Source organism: Bos taurus, chromosome 11, assembly GCF_002263795.3.
Source record: "Bos taurus isolate L1 Dominette 01449 registration number 42190680 breed Hereford chromosome 11, ARS-UCD2.0, whole genome shotgun sequence".
Lineage (NCBI taxonomy): Eukaryota > Metazoa > Chordata > Mammalia > Artiodactyla > Bovidae > Bos > Bos taurus.
This window is the reverse complement of record NC_037338.1, coordinates 75,289,856-75,315,496: the sequence shown is the minus strand read 5'-3', so window position 1 is coordinate 75,315,496 and position 25,641 is coordinate 75,289,856. Positions and strand designations below refer to the sequence as shown.

At 51.4% G+C, this 25,641-nt stretch overlaps 1 protein-coding gene across 2 annotated transcripts in view; it reads left to right on the top strand.

Moving 5' to 3' along the window:
• The window catches only part of KLHL29 (kelch like family member 29), a 332,208-nt gene that overhangs the window by 257,213 nt on the left and 49,354 nt on the right, over positions 1 to 25,641 (top strand). For both annotated transcript variants that reach the window (NM_001164494.1, XM_005213022.5), the window contains 2 exons: positions 1,477 to 1,618; positions 3,320 to 3,832. In NM_001164494.1, the coding sequence (NP_001157966.1) occupies positions 1,477 to 1,618; positions 3,320 to 3,832 (655 nt within the window). The remainder of the gene's footprint in view (positions 1 to 1,476; positions 1,619 to 3,319; positions 3,833 to 25,641) is intronic.

Genomic DNA, 25,641 nt, shown 5'->3' with positions numbered 1-25,641 from the left:
AATAGGATGCGCTCCGCTCCTCCCAGCAGGCCCTGATGCAGGCGCTGTTTGTCATCTGCATTAGGCATCAGAGCCCAGCTAAGTCCGTCCACCCTCCCACCTGCCTGGACTCTTCGCGGCTTCCTGGCGAGGAAAGCCTCGCTGCTCAGAGATGCCCACAAGGGGGCGCTGCCTCCTTCCACCCCGCCAGCTGGGTCACTGAGTCAGCTTCCAGCAGGAGTCCAGAGCGCGGTGGCCTCACTTGAGAGAGGCCTGCAGGTGTCCCTGGAGGCCCCTTTGGCCTCCTGTGACTGTCCCCAGTGGGTGACTGTCTGCTCGAACCCCACGTCACACTTTACCCCCAACCTGGCTGGGCTCTGGCTACCCTCGTACAAGCTCTGGTCAGTCCTCCTGGAACTCTCTCTGTTGAGACTCACCCGTCACGTCCCAGTACGAGGCTCTCCAATGTGTCTTTTGGATTTTTTTGTGTGTTTATTATAAATATCATGATTTATAAATACTGGGAATGGCCATAGTAAACAATTTGGCAAATACAGAGGTGTAGACAAAGGAATAAAAGTGTCGCTTAATCCCTTCACCCAAGAAAGACATTCCTGCTACTATTTTTCTTTATTAATCCACCCCTGGATTTTTCCCTCCTGCACATATTATTTTACCCAGTGAGGTTATATGTGTGTCATTTATATTCTGCTTTTCTCATTCAACTTTATCGTGGAAGCATTTTGCCATCTCCTTAGGGAGTAAGCATGATTTTTATTGACTATATAATATTCCATGGTAAAGTGTTAGCTCAGGGAGACTAATGCTGTCCCAGTGTTTGTTTCTGCCTTGAGGTTGGTTTTCTCATTAAATACGTGAATTAGTAAATGAGATCCTGGGGCAGAGAGCCTATCTGCTTTCCATAGGGAGGAGCTGAGGGTCCCAGAGAAGATGCTCTCTGCCTTCTGACCTGGTGTCAGGACCTGCGCTGTCCTCCCAGGGGCCCCAGTCCTCACCTTTCCACGCCTCCTCTGTGGAGGGTGATGCTGGGGGCCTTGAAGGCTGGTGTGGAGGCGGGATGGGGCCTGGCGGTAATGCCTCGAAAGGTCGTCCTCTCACAAGTCAGAGGCTGGGCACATGATGCTCCTGGGCCAGGACTGAGTATACAGTTGGTGCTCAACACCTGCCCATCATGATTGATGTGGTTTATTAATGACCCAAGGACTGGGGGAAGTTTATTTCTCACAATACAAGGCTCTCGTTCCTTTCTGATAGCTCAGGTGATGGGGGAGGCACCAGGTTAGGCTGGGTGTTCTGGAGGCCAGGAGCTTAGCTGAGGCCACGGCTGCTGCTACTGAACCAAGACACCCTGCGCTTCCCTTGAGGGACTGGATGCAGGGCTCGGTCTTTGCCTCTGGAGACTGCTGGGGGTTGGGCACCGGGGCAGGACTCTTGCCAGGCGGTGGGTGCTCACCCCCCTGCTCTGCTTCTTTCCAGGCCCCCGGAATCTCCAAAGCAGACAATCAGTCCCAGGGACTCACGACCAGCATCCGGTGGGGGCAGACGCCCATCAATCAGTCCACGCCTTGGGACACTGATGAGCCGCCCTCCAAACAGATGAGGGAGAGCGACAATCCAGGTGTGTACTTCAGGGTGGACGGAGACACCTACCCTCTGGCTGGGGCGGGGGGAGGTGTCCGAGCCCTCCTGGGTGGCCCAGCTCCTCAGCAGGTCCTGACCCACGGCCTGCAGCGGCCCGGACCTCAGGCTGCATCAGGGACAGGGAGGAGGCACAGGGAGGGTGTGACTGTATGTGATTCCCTAGGCTGTGTCTCCATCCCTTTCTCTGTTGCTCAAGAAAATACTGGGAAGAACAAGGGAGAGAGAATGACATAGGAGTGACTCTGAATCTGCTTTAAGTTATCTTGGTTAGTTATTCCCAAACCTCAGTACTCTGATTCATAAATTTCCAAAGTCATCCATCCAGTGAGGTCTTGCTTTGCCAACAGTTATTTGAGAACTGAGAGAGGTTCCACTCACTGGGAAATGGGGGTTTACCGCCTCCTATAGCATCTCAGGCCTTCTTTGGACAGCTCCAACCATAACAAAAACCTTCCCTGTTATCTCCCATTGATCCCAGGCCTCCCCTTGGGATACACAAAACATGTGAGCTTAGCCATTCACACCACAGCCTTACAGATATCTAAAGACCCCCATTCATCCCCCTCCAAGTCTTCTGCAGGAAGAACGCCCTGAATCCTTCAGCCATGCCCTCAAGCCCAGTCCCTTCACCTTCCTCGGCATTGTTCCTCTCTTTGCATCCCTCAGAACCCAACACACAGAACCCACGAGTGGTCTGCAGCCCCTCCTTCACTCAACCCCTCTACCTTGATGATTGCAGCCTCACCTCACTTCTGCTCTGTGGGTAACCACATCATATGCTCTCTCAACAGTAAGACCCCAAGGCTGTGCAGGTGGCTATTCTGTCTTTTTCCTCACAGTCTGGCTTAAGCAGCTGGATGTGGGGGACCCAAGAGCAAGACCATATCCATATCTTCCCGTATGACTCTTAGCATCTTTTCCTGCTTATATTGCTGACCTGTACCTAACCCTTCCAACATGATGTCACCTGCAGACTTGGTCATATGTCTTCCATTCCATCATCCAAATAACTGATAGAAAAGGTGAGCCCATCACTAGAGACCTCCCTTTACGTCTCCAGCATCCTCTGGGCCATTAGCCGGCTCATGAGTCAATCACTTCTGTGGCTCTACCTCTCTATATGTTCACCATGGAGTTATCCAAGGTTTCACCAACTGTGCTCTGAAGTTCTGATGTGTTTTTCCAGGCTCCCTTACTAGTCCTGCAGAGGACTGAGTGTCAGAAGGCATGCCTTATCCTTAAGACACCAGATTAGCTCACAGTGACACCACCTCCTATTCCACAGGCTTGGAAACAAGCCCCCTTAGCAACCCATTCTAGAATTTTGCTGGCACTGCTTCACGGACACTTGTCAGCTTCTAGTTTTCTCCAGCCTCTCTCATTATCAAAATCAGGTGCCTCATTCTGTGTGTCTTCTCATTGCTCACAGCAACTCTGTGAAGTTGGCAGATGAGGAATCTACTCACGGAAGGCTTTGCCTAAGATCACTCAGCTAGTGAGGGCCGACCCAGCAGGGCTTCATCTAATCACAGATTCCTAGTCTGTGAGCTCTAAGGACACAGGCTCCTTGCTCACCTCTCTGACCCCAGCACTCGGCCCAGGGCTGGAGGCCGTCGGTCGCTGTTTGCTGAGTGAATTGTATAACCGGCAGATGACATCTCTCCCATTTCCCTTGCAGGCACAGGGCCGTGGGTGACCACGGTGGCCGCCGGGAGCCAGCCTGCCCTGATCTCACACTCCTATGGAGTGGCCCAGCCTCCCACCTTCAGCCCAGCGGTGAACGTCCAGGCCCCGGTCATCGGGGTGACCCCCTCACTGCCTCCCCACGTGGGGCCCCAGCTCCCGCTGATGCCAGGCCACTACTCACTCCCACAGCCGCCCTCCCAGCCACTGAGCAGCGTGGTGGTCAACATGCCCGCCCAGGCCCTGTATGCCAGCCCACAGCCCCTGGCTGTCTCCACACTGCCTGGCGTCGGGCAGGTGGCCCGCCCGGGACCCACCGCCGTGGGCAACGGCCACATGGCAGGGCCCCTGCTGCCTCCACCGCTGCCGGCCCAGCCGTCTGCCACTCTTCCCAGCGTGGCCCCGGCCACCAACGGGCCCCCCACGTCAGAATCGGCCCACGGGCTACAGATGCTGCGGACCATTGGCGTGGGGAAGTATGAGTTCACGGACCCTGGGCACCCCAAAGGTAAGTCCTGCAGCCCACGTGCTCCTGCGTGCCCGCACCTGTGCCCCCGTGTGTGGTCACCACCACAGCGTGCACAGGAGCCTGGTTCCTGGTGCCCAGCTCCCCAGCAGTCCTCCACTGCTTCAATCCAGGCTGCAACGGGGCCTCCCGCCTGGGACAGCTGGGTCTTAGACTGGGAGGCAGAGGGGAAAGTGGAGGGCAGGACAAGGAAGGCAGGGAAACGTGGGTAGGCAAGCAGAGGAGGGCGGGGAGAGCCTGCCGAGTACAGGGCCTTCCACCTTCAGCCCGAGCCCCGGCCCATTCTCCCATCTGACCCAAGGCCAGGCCACAGGCAGCATGAGCAGGAAGCCTCCTCTTAGGTCCCCCTAGAACAGTCCCTTTGGGGGCCTTCTCCGTTTTCCACTCAAGGACAGTCAGAACATGAATTGGCCATGTGCCCATCCTCCCATCCCCAGAAAAGTACCCATTGCTGTGCGTTGGATGAGAGCAGCTCAGGGGTGTGAAGTGAGGCCCACAAGACCCCCCCCCCGCCCCCCGCCACCTCCCTGGCCCATCCTGAGGCAGCTAAATGTTTGGTTTCAAGAACTCATGGGTGGTTCTGTGAGACCCCAAGAAAGAGCACCTCCAGCCTTGACCTTCATTTAACCCCCTTCCCCAGGACCCGTTTTCATTCCAGATCCTTGAGAACAGAGCCAGAGGAGGGAAGACACCAGGATGTGGTTTGAGGCTGGGCCCCGGCCCAAGGCTTAGAGCAGAGGGTGTCAGCAAACCAGCCTCACTCTTGACCAGACTGAGGGGTCCAGCAGTCAGGATGCAGAGCATCTGGGAGGACCTGAGGCTGCAGCTGAGTTGGGGGGACGGGGGCAGGGAGCTTACATACCCCTGGACTTGCCCATCCCCTCAAGGTCCACTCCTGCTGAGTGGAAAGGCAGGGCAACCAGGCCTGGACCCAGGTGTGGACAAGAGGGTGCATAATGGGTGATCTGCCCTGCTGGGCTTCCAGGCTCCCTCTGAAAGAGAAGTAGATGGTCTAGAAGTGTGAACCTCGAGCGAGACGCCTCAGCCTCCCAACTTACGAACCCTGAGATGGGGAGGGGGGCTGCAGACCAGAGTCTTAGCAGAGTAAGGGCTCCAACCAGCCATTCTCATCCAGCCTGCCCTCCTGAATCTCTGTCTTTATCCCTGCGAGCAATTTCTAGGCCTTGTCAAGCATCCGAACAACAAAGCCGTGTCTAGATCTCTGTCGGGTTTAATTCCCAATCTGATTGAGTCCGGACTGCCTTTGTTTTGAAAATCAGCACTAGTTTTAAATGAGAAAATTACATCTAAATTTTGGTAAACTCTTGCTTTGTTTAAGATCTTTTTAAAAAATTGACTATATTGTTTTTTTATTTTTTGTTTGTTTGTTTGAATTGTTTTGGTTAAGCTCCCTCTCCCTTTGAAAAAAAAAATGTACCCACAGTTTACATACCACCAACTGTGACGCACTGGGTACTGGGTGTCCGGCTGCTCCCAAGGCTGTGCCAAGGCCTGAGAAGATGGGAGACTATCTTCTCCCATCAGGTAGGGGGAGGAGGGTGTGTCCACCCCGCCCTCACCCCATCCCAGGGAAGCTCCTAGAACCGATGAAGTTCTTGCTGCCTTGCCAATTTCAGGCATCCCCCCAGGAAAAGGTGTTGGTTCTGTGCAACAAGGTAAACTGGCCCAGACAGGACCGGTTCCTGGTTTAGGGCTTAACATAGAGCTGGGATCCACCCCATATCCCGCCCCCTGAAGCTGCCAGGCGTAGGCACATCTGATCACCATTAGGCATCTGAGTTCATAAGATCATGAAGATATAGGTGGTCAAGGAAGGTCCCTGCTGAGCTCCTGTTCACGCTGGGCCTGCAGGCCCTGCAGAGCCACACCTGTAACATCAGGTGGGGTCAGACAGCACGAACCATCCTCTATCATGGGCCTGAGCCCACAGACAGGAAGGAGGAAACCCCTGGTGGGGTTTGCTCTTCCAGCCACTATGGTGTGAATTCTGTGCCAGGCCTGGGGATGCTGTGGGCCTAGAAAGCGTTCACAGCCCCAACTTCTGGGGAGCCAAGTAGATTCTCCCAGCTCCAGCTGGTGACCTGGTGACCTGTCCATCACACCAACTTCCATAGTTCTCCAGTGAGCTGGCTGTTTCCCCGGAAATTACATTGAACTCGCTTCTCTATTTACGGCCCTCGTCAGCTGATTTCTCCCCCCGGTATTTGCAGCAAAGAAAGACGATGAAGCCTGCACAAATGCCTCCCAGCTCAAGCCTGGGTGGGTTTTGTTCTTTCTTTCTTTCTTTTTTTAAGGTAATTTCTCCTTTCATTTCTAATCTTAAAAGCCTTTATTGCTAAAGGTATAATTTATCTGTCAGATCTAATGTCAAACAACTGCATATTTTTTAAAATAAGAAACCCGAATTTTGAAACCAAATCTTTGAAACTTGCTGTGTGAGAATCATCTTCCTGACAAGCCCACGTGGGTTTGGATTTGGGTCACTTTTAATTTTGCCCCTAGGGATTTTACATCCCCGAAGTCCAATTGATTTCACACTCCTAAATGACAGGCAGCTGGCTCCGAGCAGGAACCAGGAGGCCCCGCATGAGAACATCAACACTAGTCAGAACTCTACTTTAAAAAAAAAGAACTTTCCTTTTCTCCTGTTCTCTGTCTGAAAGCTTTCCGGGCATTATAATAAGATCCACCATAGAACTCCTTGAGATCTAGCTCATTAAAGTCCCACGATTTTTCCTACTATTGTTTGACGTGACAACCTGGTCTCTCGCGGAGCTGAGTAATTACGAAAAGATCCCCTCCATGAAGAACAGGTCTTGCCAGCCAAAAGGATGGGCCACTGGTATTTTTAGACTTCATTAGTGCCCTGATTTTAAATTTCACATTTTGTTTCTTGTAATTATCTTCCCATCGACTGAGTTGAAATTTCAGTTGGGGCTCTGTTACTGCGCCTTCCCAGAAAGGGTGTTGGGGCTTTCATTTAAAACTTAACCAGTTGAAAAATACAGGTGGTGTGGAAATGCTTTTTGATTTGCAATAGGTCAAGCGATTGTCTCTCATCTCTGACTAGAGAAGCCAGTTTGCATGCAGCTCCCTGTAATGAATGTTATTTCAATGCATTGTGTGCCTATAGATTTTTTCTTAAGAAACTTGAGATAAACCTTTCTTTCTCGAAGAACAATTTGGGGTGGGAGGAATCTGTAGGATTTCTTTTCTTTTTTTTTAAGATTATATATTGAAAGCTAATTAAATTTTATGTGTGCAAAGTGATAAGGGGGGGATGAAGATTTAGTTCTACTCGAATCCTGTTAGGAAATCCCTGAGCCGTTTGTTGGTCTTGCTGCGTTGCACCCCTGAGCTGATCCGCGGGCAGAGGTGGTGACCAGCATCAGACCTTGTGAATCCGGAAAGTCCGGTGTCCCTGCACCCGTACCATGTGAACCCAGCTATGTGTGTGTCACCGCAGAGGTGCAGGCTACTGCTGTCATTCTTTCTAGCCCCTACCTTCTTCCATGAAGGACTTCTGGTGGCCAGGAGGGTGACCAGAGACCCCTGAAAGCCCCAAACACTGGGCCTAGTGGCGAGCTGCAGAAAGGCTATTGTAATTTCATCTGCATGTCCGCAGAGAGAGAAGCCAGGCTGCAACTGTCCCCTCTGGCTTCTGGACCAAAAAGCAAAGTCCAAGTTGACCAGAAGTGAAGAGGCTTATCTCTTTTGACTTTAGATTTCATAGGCCCCAGGTGAAGGGCCATGAGGGTGCTCAGGGTTGGGGAGTCCTGTAATAGGTGTGTGGGCAGCCCCTTCCTATGGGTTTTGCATCTCCTCCCATTTCACCCTTGCCTCTGAACCTCCACACCATGGAGCTCTGCCACCTTCTATTTGGACAGCAGTTGCCCCAGCCTCCACAAGGGGCAAAGACAGGATCCAGGAAAGGGACTTGGAGGCAGAGTGGACAGCTGTGTGACTGCAGCAAGACTCCTAGCCTCCCTGAGGCTTCCCTGCCTCATCTTGAAAATGGGATGACAGTACAACCATCAGGCAGAGAGCAGAAGTGAATGAGATCACAGGCTTGACCGTACAGAGCACTGTGCCCACTTACCACCAACCCAGTAGCTCCTGCTGACATAGGCCCCAGCTTTGGGGATTTTAGCAGAGAGAGAAGCTGGCAAAGACACAGAAAGCAGGGCCTCCGCCCCAGTGCAGAGGAGATAGAAGAAGCCCAAGCTTGTTCACGGGGCTGCCAGTCCCTGGTCAAGCTGCTTACCGGGAATGCTGTGTCCCCATCCCTAAAAGGGAGTGGGATGAGTCACCCTCCTCTCCCCCAGCCCTGGCGTTCAGCATCGATCTCATCTCTCCCCGCACCAGCCTCTGACACACTAGGGCAATCCACTCCCTTAATAACAGATTCTAGAAGAAGCCGGGGATGCAGGATAAAGCTGTCTGCCCACACACAGTTAGCCCAGAGGCACAAATGTCCCAACTGACATCACCTTGCCACAGACCTGCTCTTCCTATCTCTGTCTCAGAAATGACACCTTGAATCCATGTAGGAGTTCAGAGTCCAAATCCATGGTCTTCCTTATGCCCTTATGCGCTGAGTCTGGAAACTCCTTTGAGTCTGCCTCCTCTAAATTGGTCCTCTCCTCTCGGTCTCCACACCCTCCTTTCAGGCCAACATCACTCCAGGACTGCATCAGTGGCCTCAACAGTACAACCCCTCCTGTCCAGGGTCCCTGCCGCAGCCAAAGTGATCATTTCAAAACACAAGTCTGGTTCTGTTACTCCCTGCCGAATGCCTGCAATGGCCCCACTGCTCTCAGGACATAGCCCCACCCTTGACACGGTGCTCCAGCATCCAGCTCCTGCCTGCCTGCCTCCCAGCTTCATCTCTCACCGTCTCTCATCGCTTTGCTAGCAGGCTGCCCTGTATCCATTCCACAGTCTGGGTTCTCTCCTGTCCAGCTCTGCTCTGAGCCTTGGCTGAGCACTTATGATACAGTTTGCCTGTTTCTGGGTCATTTTCCCAACTAGACTATGAGGTCCTGGGTTGGGGGCCAGCACAGACTCCACCCCATTCCACCCCAGTTTCCAAGCCAGTACCTGGCACTAAACGGTGAAGAGTTAGAGGAATGAAGCACACAACACTGGGATGGGAATTATCCAGCGAGGTTCCGTGACTTCTCTGCAGCCGCCTCCTCCCTTTGTATGGTGAAAACAGGTTAGTACTTGAGGATCAAGGCATGCAGCGAAGTCTATGTGAGACTTCATTCTGTAGCTGCCTGGTCCCCCCATCCCTGCCCCATACTTCTGGGAACAGAAGTCCATCTGTTTCAAAGCTCCTCCTGTAGCCAAGCATCTCCACCAAAATATTAATCCTTACCCCAGAGCATATGGGAACTGAAACTCTGCCTCAGTTTCTTCATCTGTAAAAGGGGGATAAAAAATAGAATCTGCTTCTTATGGTTGTGAGAATTAAGCAATTTATTTTACATAAAGCCCTTAGGATAGTGCCTGCTGCTGCTGCTAAGTTGCTTCAGTCGTGTCCGACTCTGTGCGACCCCATAGATGGCAGCCCACCAGGCTCCCCCATCCCTGGGATTCTCTAGGCAAGAATACTGGAGTGGGTTGCCATTTCCTTCTCCAATGCATGAAAGTGAAAAGTGCCTAGCCCTTTGTAATTACATATAAAAGTGTTTCCTATGATGATGGTACAGGACCATCCTTCAGTGTCCGTGGCCTTTTAGGAACCCAGGGGAATGTGAGAAAGTAAAGACCAGTTTGCCTTCCAGAGTCTTAGGAGATTATGTTAACATCATGATGTTTGAAGCACCTAGTTCTCAGAGGTCCACTTTGTACAAGAGAAAATTGCCTTCTCTCATTGTAACATTTTACAATCCCCTACCATCACCATAACAACCAGAGGGAACCAGCCTGTTGCTGGGAACCTCCTCCTAATTCCAGGAGCTATTTGTCTTGGGAGGACTCCTCCTAATGACCCACAGGGGCTCTCAGCATCCTTTGACGTTCAGCTTGATATTGGGGGTGCCCAAGGCACTGCAGGGGTCCTCCCCCATAGCCATATCAATAGATGGGACAAATATAATTATGTCACTCCTGCAGACAAAGCAACTAAGGCTGTAGGTGAAGGGGGGTGAGGAGCATGTGGCTGGCAGCGCGAAAGGTGGCCAGAAGCCCAGGTCCTGCACCAGACTGCTTGGGTGGAATTCAAATTCCACTACCCATTAACCCAATGAACTTGGCTAGAAACCTGGTATCTCTAAGCCTCTAAGTTATCTGTAACACAGAGATAATAACAGTGCCATCTTCTTAGATCTGCTTTAAGGATTTAACAATGTATGTAGAGCCTAAACACGGTGCCTGGCACATAGTATGCTTGCAATAATGTTAGCTGTTGTTATTACTACCACTACTATAAATTCTAAAGAATGCTCGGGGGTGGGACAGGGAACGCTGTCTGAAGCACCTTTGGCTCAGGATCTCCGTTATTTTTAAAGCAATGTTGTCCAAAGCATTCTCCCAGCTCTGACTGACACAACACTCAACACAGACCTGGAACCAAACCCACAGTCCTGCCATCATGATAACTTTCCCCTTTCCAGCCCCCACCCCAACACACACGCTCCCCCAGGAAATAAGTGTCTCAGAGCCTATGGAATCTGAAAGTCCATCTCATCTCCATGAGGTCTTTCCTCCTCTCCTGCCCCCAGCCTGCCACAGAAGGCCCTCCTGCCTTCATAGGGCTCTGTCCTCAAGGGATTTGTGAATCATTAATTGGAGGATTGTCCAGGGCTTAACGGTTTTGTTAACAGATCATTTGACAATAAATGAACCAGGCAAGTGGAAAATGCAGCACAGCGGTCAGACCACCCAGCGATGGTGTCATGCTTGGAGCAGGAGGTGGGCCCTGAGCCCCAGCCTGCGTTTGTCCCTCTCGGGGTCCCACTGCTCAACAGAGCACAAGCAGAGTGATGTGTCCTGGGCGCCTTCTCAGTGAACCAGGAGTGGTACGTGGGCTTTCAGCCCCAAATCTCCACTGAGCATCTTCCAGTTCAGAAATCCCACTCTGGCCCTAACTGTCTGACAGGCAGGGCGAGAGGAGTCCAGACAGCAACTGGAATGGGGTGGTGGGGGAGGCTCTTCAAGTGGGAGCCAAGGGAGGAAACATTTCCATTCCTGGGATTTCAGAAGAGGATGGTGATCCACAGCAGGAAGCCAGCTGCCAGGGTCCCGAGCCCTGTCTTCTCTCGGAAGGTGTGACCCAAGCAGACACCAAGCAGGAATGACCACTAGGTTCTGCATCACTGACACTCAGAAGCCACTGACAGGCTCCAGCCATGTTACTTCCCTCCCTACCTCACCACTAGGCATTTATCGAGCAACTAGGAGGTTGCTGGCTCGGAGGTAAAGAATCCGCCCGCCAGTGCAGGAGACTCAGATTTGATCCCTGGGTCAGAAAGATCCCCTGGAGAAGGAAACGGCAACCCTCTCCAGTATTCTGGGGAATGCCATGGACAGAGAAGTCTGGCGGGCTACAGTCCATGGGGTTGCAAAAGAGTCAGACAGGACTTAGCAACTGAACAACAACAATGTGTGTGTAGTATTAGGTACCTACTGTGTGCCGAGTCCACACTTGGCTTCTCCCAGGCACAAGAGGCATGCCCCGTGAAGGTCTCGGCTCCTGCTGAGCCTGAGGTCCTGTGATCATGTCCACAAGGTTTCAAACACCATGTTGGGTGCTTGGAGGGATGGAGGTCTCCCTGGAAGACCCTGAATTCCACTTGGAGGAGGGCGGGGGGCGGGGGGCAGTAATAAGAGCTAAGAGGCTGGAAAAGAGAGGTCAATGTGGACTGAGCCTTTAAAAGCAGTTGAAATGATTCAGAGGAGGCAAGCGGAAGGCAGGTAGTTCCACAGACACCAGCTCTTAGGAAGAAGGCCTGAAATAAGCGCCAGGAACCCAGAAATCATGACTTCAGTTCCACAGACTTACACACACACACACACACACACATACACACATCTACCCAAATGGTTCTCAGCGCCCATCCTGATCAAGGACAGGTTCAACTAGTGGTTTATGCTGATTTACACCCATGAAATTCATTCTCTGAACCCTTGAAACATAAAGTCCAGAAAGCCCGGACTTTGCTCGGGCTTCCCAGAAGTTCTCTTTACCTCTCCTCATCAGTGATGGCACAGTAAGGGTCCATGATCTTGGGCAAGTTCAATTCCTCAGTCCCTGTGGCTGTTCTGGTCTTACAAGGTGAAGACCTATTGGTCTTTGGAGGCTTTCCTCCCGGAAGGAAGCACTTTGGGGTCATCAGCTTCCAACTGAGAAACTGATGCACACTCAGGATCCAGGAAGTCTTGGTAAACATTTCTCTCTCCTATCGTAACAGACGTTAATGGCAAGTTTCCTGTGGCCTGATCACTATTCAAACAACCAACATGTGCCATCCTGCTAGGAAAGGCATGTCCTGTCGGGCTGGCCCCTAGGGCTTTTTAGTTCAGTTTTCAAGGTTAGAGATGAGTTTCAAGAAGGGGAGAGCTGGGCAGGTCTGGCGTGCCTGCTGCCTCTTCCCCAGGGATGGGGAGGTATCAGTACTCCAAACTGTGAGACTGTGGCACAAACCTGGCTCAACAAAAAATGATTCCATTACAACTACATTCCATTCAGGAGCATGCTTATTATTCTAGAAATTGAAAATGTGAAAATAATACAAGCATAGTAGGTTAGGAACACAAAACATCATGTCAATTGCTTGAAGAAAACAATGGCCAAAATGTTGCCACCTATTGAAACTGTTGTCATTGCCTGATTTCTTAGTGTAACTCTCTTTAAAAACATGTATCTTAGAGGGAAGCCCAAGCATTTTCAGTGCAGCTCCAGAATGTCCTTCGCCTTGTAGCTCTCCCTGCAGGGTTTTGGATGACCAAGTACAGCACCGTGGACCATCTTGTTTTGCCCACTGGCTTCTCACTGCCTTTTCCTCCCCTCTTCCAGTGACCACTCAATACTCTCATGGCTCAGTGTCTTAGACCCAGGCCTAACATACATCCCAGGCAAACACCTATTAGGTTTTTTTTTACCACTTTCTGCAGGACCAATGTCATGGGCTATATGTTAGTTAGATCAGGCCTGCATTACAGAATACTATAGACTGACTCAACAGAAGTTAATTTTCCCACAGTCCTGAAGGCTGAAAATCCAAACTCAGGGTGCCCACAGGTTTTCTAGCGAAACCTCTCTCCGTGGCTTGCAAACGGCCATCTTCTCAGTGTCCACATATGGACTTTCCTCTATGCATGGGCTCCTGGAACCTCTTCTTATAAAGTCATATTGGATTAGAGCTCTATCCTATGCTCTCACTTAACCTTAAATACCGCCTCAAAGGCCCTATCTCTAAATATAGTCACACTGAGGGTTAGGGTTTCAACATAACAATTTGGAGAAGAAGGGCCTTCCCAGGTGGCACTAGTAGTAAAGAACCTGCCTGTCAATGCAGGAGACGTAAGAGACTCGGGTTTAATCCCTGAGTCAGGAAGATCCCCTGGAGGAGAACACGGCAACCCACTCCAGTATTCTTACCTGGAGAATGCCATGGACAGAGGAGCCTAGCGGGCTACTGTCCATAGGGTCGCATAGAGTTGGATATGACTGAAGCAACCCAGCAGCAGCGGGACACGATTCAGTCTGTAACAGGCCATATATATCAGTGGAGCTGGCAAATGGAAAGGGTAGCCCCTCACCACAGCAAAGTTACTTACTTGACAGTTACAATGTAACCGCGTGATTTTCAATGCTTGATACTTACTTGAGCTTTTTCATTGATTTACTATTAGCATTTTTACCAGTTTAACTTTAAGCCACTCACTCTATTCCTTGTCAGCTGAGCACTGTCTGTATTTTCCACTGTTAGAATCATCCATATTTGGGGTTAATTTTTTATTTCTGTAGAACCTTCATGCTGGGAGGGATCTCAGAGCCATCCAGCAGAAGCAAGAATTTTCCCTCCACCGCTGGGGACTAAGCTGCGGCCACTCACAGCTAGATGGTTTATGATGTTAAATGGTCAAGAGCTGTCTTCCTGTAACTTCCATGGTCTGCCCTCTGGGCCCATCAGAGCAAAGCTGGCTCCTGTTCTCCATGACAGTCCTTCAGATTTGTGATGGTGGCAGAATTTCCTTTTCTACAAATACCTCCAGTGACCTCAGCAGTTCATCCTATGGGTCCTTTGGTCCTTTACCATGCTGGAGTCCTCCCTAATCATGCTCCAGCTTGTTGAAGCACCTCTTAAAGGGACACCAGGCAACGGTCACCCCCATGGTCCTGAGCATCACACTGCACATAGTCTAACTTTTCTGTAACAATCATGATTTATTTGTATAAAACACACTCATACACACCCAGGCACACACACACACTCCAACTTCCAAGTTAAGAGAAAAGGAAAAACAACCTCACAAAAATCCTCCTGTCCACTCCACCAAATCTTTAGGGTCTCTTCCCTCCTCTTTCTCATCAAGGTTGGGTTTATAGATCATTCCTCTTTATAGAGGTCCCCTTTCCTATACCCTTTTGCCCCCAGTCTTGGCTGTAGCAGCAAGCTTTCCACTGAGTTTTCAAAATTATTTCCTCTGGAGACTAAGGGTTAGATGTATCTCAGCCCAGCCTCTCCACACCCAACTCACAGCTGTGCTCTCCCCCAAGCACTCATCACCTGCCCCTCCTTTGGTGGGAATTTACTCCCAAGCAACACTCTATCCCCCTCCTTTCCACCCTCTGCCCCTCCCCCAGGATAGTGAATGTCAGCGTAGGATATTATCTTAAAGGTCATTTAGAAACCCACCACCCTCTCAGTTACAGGTGGGGAAACTGAAGTTCAGAGGTGTCACCAAGATATGACAAGGAACCGCCTCTAGCAAATTCCCTGTGACCACCCCCAGCCACTAGGAACCTCTGCTACTAGGAGTTCTCTCTAGAAGCTTCTCTCTCCCTGCAGACTGAACACCACTTAGAGTCAGGCCCAGCGTCTGCCTGGATGCACTGGGTTTGAACACTGTGCCTCTCCAGGACCCACCCAGAGGGGCACACATTGCCTGGCACACACAGCCCACAGGAGTGCCGTGCTGGCTGGCAGCTCCACCAGGCCTGAATGAGAGGAAGGGGAGGGACAAGTTGCCACATGCTTAAATGGGGGCCAAATCATGATACCAGCATGTGGGCAATGTCTGTGGTGGCCCTAGGAATGTGGACTGATGGAGAAGAAACATTGCCCAACAAGCAGAGGGGCAAATTCTGTAATGTGGGCTCCAGGGCCCTCATCCCGTCACTCCCGTGGCTGGGGCTTGTCCTAGAAGTGCCTGCTTAATGTTCCTAAGCCTAGCCCCATCCTCCAGGTCTCTACAAATATTGGGTGGTTTGGGGCTTTGCTTTTAACTTGGGGGCTTTCAAAACTTCTGTTATATTGTGGTTATTTCAGTAAGTTGAGGCCCATTTAAAGAGCGCAGCTCCCTCCTAGAAACATGAACACCTTTAGTGGCCAGCCACATTGGTCCATTACAGTCCAGAGAATCTTTAAGAGCCAAAATAGTGGCCCAGTTCACACACCCAGGATGTCTTCCTCTTGTTCAAACCCCAGGACCTGTTGCCAAGGACCTCACAGGCCCCTACATTTAGGAACCACCAAGTGGTGACTCTGAAGGCTCTCAGACCATCTGGCCCTTTGAACAGACAGCTTTCAGAAATTCTGACTGATGCAAAAATAAATCCTGTATTTTCAGTCTTTCTTCTATATGGAGAAATTCATTACCTTCTTAGACCCAGCAACAGTTATTTACGAGGTGAGGTTTTTTTGGTGTGAGCAGGGACTCCAGAATTCCTAATTTCAGGTCATTCATCCCAGAAGGCAGAGAAGTAGCCATGTGGCCTCCCTCTGGGTGTTTGTGGTAATGACACCAACCCAGGCTGTAAGGCTGGACCAGCCAGGTGGTCTCGGGCTGTGTGTCAGGGACCACCATTCCAGGGGGCTGGTGGCCAGTGCTGACAGAGGTACCCTTGTCTTCCAGAAGGGCACAGAGTGGGGAGCCAACATTTTATTACCTATTCACTCTGTGTTTATGTAATCCTTGCAGTGGTCCTGTGAAGTAGATCATAGGTGGAAAATCAAAGTCTGGGTATATAATCAAGACCCAAGCATAAGTGGTAGAATAAGAAGGAAGTCAACCAAAACTACCTGCCTCTGACGCCCACCCCATTCCAACACACCGCACCTTGAAGCTTCGGGTTGCAACCTGTACGGTCACTAGGTATGTTTGGAGTCAGGGATGGGCAAGTCCCACAGTGGCTGTCTTATGTCTCTACGAGTCATGCGTCTGATATTTCTCAATATAGACTGATGATTCTTGGGTTCTTTCCTCATCTCCAAAAGTGTCATGTAATGGATGGGTGACTGGACAGGTGGACTTAAGTCCCAAAGTTAATCCTCGCGACACATGGGCATTTTAGGGGAGCCACAGACAGGGCATTCGCTGACCACCACAGAAGCGACTGGAACTTGGGAGTCAGGCAGACTTTCCTGTTGCTACATCTCCCATGCCTTATACAAAGTATTGCCAGTGCAATAAAGTTAATGGAGCCCATCATCCTATGAAAGAACCAATTCTGGCCAAAGATGATACATCTTTGAAGTTAACGAGGTCTATTAATTGAGCTTATGCCCTTTTAAATGAGCAAAATTTTTGAAATCTACTAAATAGCCACACATCCATCTAGACGTAGTTACTGACACCTCATAACTCTGTCCCTGGTGGTTCAGACAGTAAAGAATCTACCTGCACTGCAGGAGACCTGGGTTCAATCTCTGGGTCTGGAAGATTCCCTGGAGAAGGGAATGGCAACCCATTCTAGTATTCTTCCCTGGAGAATTCCATGGACAGAGGAGCATCATGGGCTACAGTCTACGGAGTCGCAGAGTTGGACACTATTGAGTGGCTAACACTTTTCATATCTCTGTCACCAATGGAGCCACCAGGGTGCAGCTCTGGGAACTGGCTTTCAGCCAACATCTAGCACAGCCACCAGCTCCTTGGGAGCTCAACAGATATGTCTGACCAGCCATTCTGGCCTGAATCAGCCAGTACAACCTTGGGGACCAGACAACCATATGGTAAATCGCGCAAAGAAAAAAGCGATCAAACTGAAGCATGCTCTTTTAAAGAGCACCCACCCCAACCCACAACCTCTGAACCCTTTAGTCCTGGTCTCAGGATTAGGTGGGAGAGCTGCACAGGACTCAGCTAGTCAGCCAGCCCTTCAAAAACAACCACCGCACAGGTGGCTCTAGGGCTGGGTGGTCCTCGGGCTCAGGGAAGGGGAGCAGACACCGCTCCCAGGAAGTCGAGACCTGGAACTGGCCGAGCATAAGGATGAGGTCCAGACCAAAGAGGGCCCATCATGCCAGGGCCCCGGGGCCCCTGAACACACATTGACGCTCTGCCCAATTTCAGTCTCCCCTCAGCTACCACAGCTCGCAGTTGCTGAAGAGCACAAAGTGATACTTGTTGTGCCCACAGAACATCTGCTGAAGGCAAAACTTGTGTTTATAGTTCTTCACTTCAAAAGACTGGCCATGTTATAAAAAGAAAGGGACCATCTGTCCCGCTTCTGGACCCCAGCGCCTCTTGGAAAAGATTTCTGTGCAAGAAGACAGTGAGAAGTCAACACTGACTTCAGGAAACTATTTTGAGGCCGGAAAAGAGTGGTGCCTCCCCGCCGAGGGGAAGTCGAGGCGACAGATGAAAACCGGCTTTGTGAAGGTCAGGAGATGGCAGGCACCATGGGAGGAAGCGGGCAGTGACCCCGCTGGCACTGCCCAGATGTGCTGGCTATGCCGAGGGCCAGCTGGGAGGACAGAGGGGTGTGAGGAGTGGGCCAGGGGCCCTGGGGCCCCAGGAGAAGGCAAGAAAAAGTCAGCACCAGTTGGCGGTTACACGAAATCTGAAATCGTCCATCTGCATCTATTCACCCCGGCTTGTCCAGCCTTTCTTATCCAAAACGCCCTTTAGGACAGCATCCCTTTCTGTATCTTGGGGACTACCTTAGGCTCAATGATTCCCTTCCAGAGGTTGGTAAATGAGGCATTCTTCCAGAGTGCACAAGGGTCCAATCTGTCTGTGAGGCCTGCTGGGCAATTGTCTGCCTTAAGTTCTTGGGCACCAGTACGGAAAAGTCACAAGAAGAGGCCAGGAAAGGCGGAGCGGGCGCTGAGGTGAGCATGGGGTAGGACTTGAGATGAGGGGTCCCCAGCCTCCTGGTCACACTCTCCCAGGCTGGGGCCCCTCCAACCACAGCTCCCCGACAAGGCTCTTCCCTCCCTGTCTCATTGGCTCAAGTCTCAGCTCACTGGCTCTGAAACAGCTCTTTCTCCCTCCCTCCTCCCCACCCCAGGAAAAAGTTGGGTTTCTACCAGATTCCAATCTGATTCCAGAAAGCCTTGGTCTGTGCACCTCCAGCTTGAGGCTTCTTTTGTTTCAGATCAAAACCTGCTTTCCTTCTGAGAGTCTGTCCCTGGGGTGGGCATGGGGAGAAAGGAGCTGGAGGTCAGAAGTGGGGTCCTCTGAGGACACTCCTTGTTCTCTTCCTGCTTGTCTCTGAAGGAGCACCCCCAGCAGCTCATCGGGATAAATGAATTGAGAGCTTCGCCTCCGAGATGGAGAAGATTCACAAGTTCTCATCCACGGTCTCAAACTTACTGAATTCCCCTCCGCTACCCCGACTTGGGCACACACATTTAGATTCCAAGGATGAAGGCAGTTCCTGGAATAGCATATTCAAGGCTCCCAGAATCCTGAAAGGTCACCCTCCTTTTATTCTTGCCTCCTTTTACATCTTTTCTGTTCTTATTGATTTTTTCGGGCACATAAGAAAACACAGTAGGCAGAGCCTGCTACTTCCATTGAAATAAAGTATTCTGCAGTCAGACGACACACCATAAAGAAATAATTGCAGTCTGTATATATTGCTAATGGACATCTCTCAGCAATTCTCTGTCTCATAAGCTTTAAACACAGACATTAGTATAAATATGCAGAAATCCCCACTCGGGCAAATTACTCTGCATTTCTGAACGGAGGGAAGATTAACCATGTGCTGATATCTTTGAAGGAGCTCAGCACAGCCGGAAAAATTCTCTGGCCCTCTCTGGGAGGGAGTTTGGAACACTGTGAAGCCTCGAGGACAGAGCTGCAGGCCGGGCTGGCCTCTCCTTTTCCCGCGCCCCCCAACCCCAAGCCTGGGGCTCCCCTGGAACACTGAGGAGGGGGTGGGCCCCAGCCAGAGCAGCCTCTCCCGAGCTGGTTGGTCACCTGCTTCTGGAGTCAGAGACTGAAGATGCATTTTTCTCCCCTGGCCTCTTAGCTGCCTGACAGAAGCCCTCAGGGATCATCAGGCCTCTGAGGTAAAAGGCCCGTGAGGAGCCCTGAGAAGGTTTATAGAAGCAGCATCAACCCTGGAACAGGGCCTACAGTCCCCCTTTCTCTGGCCCTTCACACTTGGATCCTCCTACGCAGCTGACTCTCCCTGAGGGTCCCACACTGCCCCCACAAAGGCCAGCACAGGGGCGAGGGGCTCTGTCTTCCAGGGCTCCACAGCCTGTGCCACCAGAGCTGAACCCCAGCTCAGCCTTAAGGGTCTGTGAGGAAAGCCTGCTCCTCTTTCAGAAATTACCCCTCACCCCTGCTCATGAGGGTGGGGAAGATGCCCCCCGTCAGCACAAGAAGATGCTATGTCTGGGGGTGAGGGGTCAGCTGATGGCTGATTAGAGGGGGCAACAGAGGTCAGGGAGGGCCACACCCCACCACACACACACACCGCGTTCTCAGCACAGGCCATGGATCCTCTCTACAGACAGAGGCTAGGGGCTCGGTTTTCCCTGGGTTGGGAGCAAGGGAGGTGGGCCAGGCGGGAGGGCCACCTGGAGGACTGTGGGAGGTGAATTATGAGCTAGTCAGGAATCACCGCAAAGCCAGGGGAGCCCAGGGTGCAGAGGTCTTCCTGGTTATTTATTTTGCGTTCGTCTGCCTTTGCCACAGCAGAATTGAATGCGTCAGGAGAGGAACATTTACGGTTCTGAGGCAGAGAAGAGGGAGTTGGGCCTCTCAGAGCTGGAGCCGCAGCCCCGCGGCCTCGCCTGTGGCAGGAACGTCTGGACAGGACGGTCAGTCAGAGGGCCTGGGAACAAGGCCGCCCGCAGCCCCAGGCCTCCCATGAAGCTGGGGTTCCTATAACACCCAGTCTTCAAAGCACCAGGGTCTGAGGCACCAGCCTCAGCAAGAAGCAGGGGAACTCAGGACCAACAGATCCTCTCCTCAGCCGACCCCCATGCATGGCATACTTCACTCACCCGGCTCACCAGCGAGCATCTTGATGGTTTATTTTCAAGCCTGTCTCCCCCACTCGACTGTGAATGACTTTAGAACACCCCCGCCAGCAGCCGATTTAGCAACTTTATGTGAAATTTTTAAAGATACCCTTTTCTCAAGACCCTTGCCTGCCACCTACAAGAAAACTGTCACAATAACTAAAAAAAATCTATGATAATGCCAGATGCATGGCACCCCCTGGAGGTGTGCCATGAGCATTTGTGAGAGGCCTGTTAGGAACCTGCAGAGGGTGTTACCTCCCCTCACCTTTAGAAGGCGCTCTTCTGAGCACATTACTCTTGTTGACACCTTTAATTCTCACAATCTATGATGTGGTTGCCGTTATGACTTCCATTTTACAGACGAGGAAACCCGGGTTCAGAAACATGACGTAATTTCCTCATGCTTATCCAACTCCTCAGGGACACAGTTGGGATGAAAACCCAGACAGTCTGGCCCCAGAGCCTTGCCCTTCACCCCATATGCACTGTTACATCCTTGGCACCGAGTTCTGGGTCAGGCCACAAGGATGCCCAACAAGTGTGTGTTTTCTGGAACAACACAGAAGAGGCCTGGCTTCCGGTCCAGTTCAACCTCCCCCCATTCCCCGCACACAACCCTAAATCTCTGCCTGACTGTAAAGTTTCAGAGGTTCTGGGACACTGAGTCCCTACAGAGGCTGAGACAGGTTGCCATGCAGCCAGACTGAAGGAGATGTCCAGACATGCGCCCAAGCTAGGGAGGACTGGGGAGCCCCAAACCTCCAGGAAGACCTTGGGCCTGTGAGCTCTTCTTCACCAGGGCCTTTCAGCCTCAGCCCACCTGACCCTCCACATCCCCTCCTTCATCCAGGCCCTCCTGCCCACCCAGTCAGCCTCCATGTGGTCTTTCTACCTTCCACCCTCTGCTCTGCCTTCCATCCCTCGGGGCTCCCTGGGTGGCCATGCAGCCTCCCCATCTCCTCCTGCCCCTCCAGGCCTGCCCCTTCTCTCCCACTCTCCAATCCACACTTAGAGCATCTCTAAAGTGCTCATCTGACCAGGTCCTGCCCTAGTCAAAATCCTTCAGTGGGCCTCATTTCTCACTAAGCACCCTCACCTGTCTCTGGAGGCTGCTGCCCCCTCCAGCCACCCTAGCTAGGTATGACTCTGGTCAGTGCCAGCTCCTGCCACCTCCTCCCTCAAATGATGCTCACCCCCGTCTCTTCTGATTCATGCAAGTGCCTCCACCTGAGTTGAGGCAACTGGTGCTCCTTGGGGAGAATCAGGGGTGGCCTCATCAGGGTTTCCTAGCCACCATCTTCAGACACCCCCTACACCCTACCCTGTGGCTGCCAACCAGAAACCAGAGAGCCCTCCTGAGGAACTATAGAGACAGAGTATGTCTGTGCCTACCTGAGAGTTCCCAAAGGGTAGAGAATTCCAGGAAAGAGAAGCACCCACCCCAACAAGAGCTGGTTCTTGCAGCCAAAAATGGGGGAGAGGGACTCAGGTTACTGTTCCCCAGCCCCAATCCTTGAGGCTCCAGCCCCCTGGGAATCCAGATCCCTTCCTGCGGGGCAGGGAATATTAGGGCAGAATGAGAGCTGGAGGTTGATCAGGAACATCCAGCCAGGTTCTGCCCTGGTCAGTCAGTAGGAAGAAGAGAAGCCCAAGCTCTGAATGTTGTATACATCCAGAAGGCCCCACCTGTCCAGACACACCTGTGCATGTGCGCATGTGCACACAGCCTACACTGCATTCATCACAGGGCCAGTCCTCTGCCCTGCCAGGCTCTAGCTGGGACTAGGCTTGGAACCCACCTGGCACTGGAGCAGGGGGAGAGGAGAACATGCATGTATAATCCACATTCCAGGACTAGGTGATTTATCTGGAAGGATATGGTCTTATCCACCTGGGAGTAGAGACTCCCCCTGCCCCCACAACATACACACTGATTTGGGGCCTGAAAAGGATCTAAAAAAAAAAAAAAAAGAACAACCTTCCCAGCTGACTAGGAAGAAGGGCAGAAAGATGATGAGTCAGTGCAGCTTGAGGCTCTGAAAAGCCATTTACTGGGAGCTCTGGGACCAACTGCAGCCAAACGCATGAGTGAGGATGTTTCTCTGCATGACTGTGCTGCCCAGTCCTCATGAGCCCACTGAACCACACCTGCCCTTGAGAAGAGGGGACGGAGAGGCCAGCAAACATCCTCCAGGATCTGTGTTCCACAGGGGCAGGGCTTTGGGTCTGTTCATTCACTGCTGCACCCCAGTGCTGGAACATCGTAGGTGCTCAGTAAATATTTGCTGAATGTATGAGTGAATAGAATAAGCGGATGAACAAATGAGCATAGCTGAAGTGATCAATTCTGTCCACAGTGCTGAAGCATAAACCTTACCCCAGTGCTGTGGACACAAGGTGAGAATCCAGCAGGGATGAGACTAGACACAGGGTAAGAATCCAGGGGGTGGGGACAGCTTGAGCAAGGGCTCGAGATGACTCCAGAGTTAGCACGTCTTTAAGACAGAAGTCATTAGTTGTCCTCTTTCAGTCATCTTCTATTTTATATAACTTAATTCAAATATTATGTCTTTTGTCACATTTTCTCTTTTTCAGACACTTTTTGCAGGGTTTAACCTTATTATTAACCTTATTGTTGCCCACTGATCATAGGTAACTCACGCTCTGATGGATCCTTGCCATGGGCAGGACCATGTCACACTCCTGGGCAATGAGCAGAGAGCCTCTTTCTCCTAAGGGGTATTTGTGATCTTAGGGGCTTTGACCATATAAGTCCTTGGCCATTTGAGGCATTGGCCGTTCCTAGGGTCACCTGGGGGTAGTAAAGCTTCTGGTCTATGACCACTGAGTTCACCAGAACCACCTGCAGTCCCAGCCCTGCCCCCAGGGTCCAGTCTGCCTTCCTTCCCAACCTGAAGGCCTGAGGTCCCCTCACCACCTCAAGTCCAGAGCCCAGGCCCCCAGCTGACTCCAGATCCAAGGCCTGGTCTTAGCCTTGGCTTCTTCCATCCCGCCCGGGGCGACCCTTCCCAAGGACCTCACCCATCAGGCCCTGCCACTCAGCCCTCCAGCTTGCCTCCCCAGTCAGCCCCACCCAGCCACACCTCCCACATCCTCCTTTCTGTCTACATTGTGACCGTTTATGGTGTCTCTTGGACCCTGAGCCTCACCAAATGACCCCTAAATCTCTCTAGGTCCCTGGACCAACCCTGCCCTGCCCTGAAGAAGACAGTGAGGTTAGGAAGCAATGAACTATAGCAACTGAAAATTATAAAAGCAAGGCTTCGAATTAAACAGAGTGATTCAAATCTTGCTCTGACACTCTGGCTGGGGATTCTCTCTGAGCTTCATTTTCCTTATATGTGAAATGGGGACTTTCGATCATAAAGTTGGCAGGAGAATAAAAGAGATAATGTAATCTGTGGATCTCAGCGGGATGGCAGAAAAAACACACCTTGGGGCCTTTTCAAAGTATGGCTGCATCCTCTTATCCTCCCAACCCGAAGGCAGGGTTCAGGGTTGGCCATTGGGCATATATGACAAGGAGTCAGAAAGATGGAAATGGCAACCCACTCCAGTCCTCTTGCCTGGAAAATCCCATGGACGGAGGAGCCTGGTAGGCTACAGTCCATGGGGTCACAAAGAGTCGGACACGACTGAGCGACTTCACTTCACTCCGCTCACTTCTTCCTTTATCACTGGAGAAGGAAATGGCAGCCCACTCCAGTATTCTTGCCTGGAAAATCCCATGGACAGAGGATCCTGGAGGGCCATGGTCCATGGGGTCGCAGAGGGTCGGACGCGACTGAAGTGACTAAGCAGCAGAAAGATGGCTGGGGCAGCGAATGTAAAGTGCCTCTGGCCCAGCACCTGACACGTGATAAACAACCCAGAAAGGCGCTAGTTTGTTCCGTACGTTGGGTTTTAAGGTTGGGTCCCGACTCCTCGCCGGCCTTAAAGCACCCAGACCTAGCAAGTCCCTCTAGTTGGGGCGCCGGTGCCGGCGTGGGGTTGGGCGCGCGGTCCTCTGGAGACGGGAGGCCCCGCCCCCAGTGACGTAGCCGGGGCCCGCCCCCCGCACGTGCGGGAGGGGAGGGAGGGACCGCAGGAGGTTCCCGGCGCGCCGGGTGGTGGCGCGTCTGCAAACGCTTATTTGCATATGCTTAGGCTGGATATTTATAACTTCTCTTCAGCCAGTTCCAAGTTATTGATGTCTTAAAGTGACTTTAATCTGAGCCTTCTTTTCCTCAAATGGGCTTTTGATTTCCGGAGTGATATTATACATGGCTGTAAGCTATTGACTGAGCGATCGCCGTTGTGTTCTCAATGTGCTGATGCTGAAAATCTGCGATATAAATAAACTTCCTCTGGTAGAATCATTATAAAGCACAAGCAGCAGAAATTTATGGAAAGAGCAGATTAAATGCTTAGACTTAAATTCTTCAGTGTGCTGCTTGCCCTAAACTGCTGTGTCTGGAGTTTGGGCTGCTGATTCAGGTGGAAAAAATCAAACGGACACATCGCTTGGCGGTGCATTTTTACTATGATCTATTGTGTTGCCAAAAGAGAAAGCTCAAAAGCTGCCATTGATAATCCTGGTTAAAACTTGGAGCATAAATTATTAAGACGTGTAGTTTCTTTTCGGAGTGGTTGGGGACTGGGGCGTGCAGCACTATAAAGAAATATAACATCAATATGTGCTTATGCATTGTAATGTGGGACATTTTTATGCCCATAATAAAACATTCTGCCTACAACTATGTTTATGAAAGCAACAGATAGGAAGATCCATAATGCCACTTAATAGAGTTAATCACCTCCCCTCTGAATGGTTTAAAAGGCTTTTTATTGCACATTGAAAGGCTCTGACCATAATTAATACTCCACACACTGTCAGGTGCCAATCGGAGGGCCGGAGGCAGCGAAGGGAGCTTTCTAGCACATTTGTGCTAGGAAGGTTCTCAGAACTGGGTCCAGTTGTCTGAACTTCAGGGATTGTTGTGTGTGTGTGTTTTTTTTTAAACATGGACTTAGTCACTCCGTGGCATGTGGGATCTTCCCAGATCAGGGATTGAATCTGTGTCTCCTTCACTGGCAGGTGGATTGTTTACCACTGAGCCACCAGGGAAGTCCTAAACTTCAGATTTTTAAGCCAGAAATCTAGCCTCTGTATCAAACATTGGGCTCTGACTGGGGCTTGAGGTTCTAAAATTTAAGCTCTGAATGTGAATTGTAAGTTTGTTCTAGATCCTGGGCTCTGGACTAGCTCTACCCTCTCAACTATAGGCTCTGGGTGACCCACTCTGGGCCCCTGGGTCCTGAGTGAGA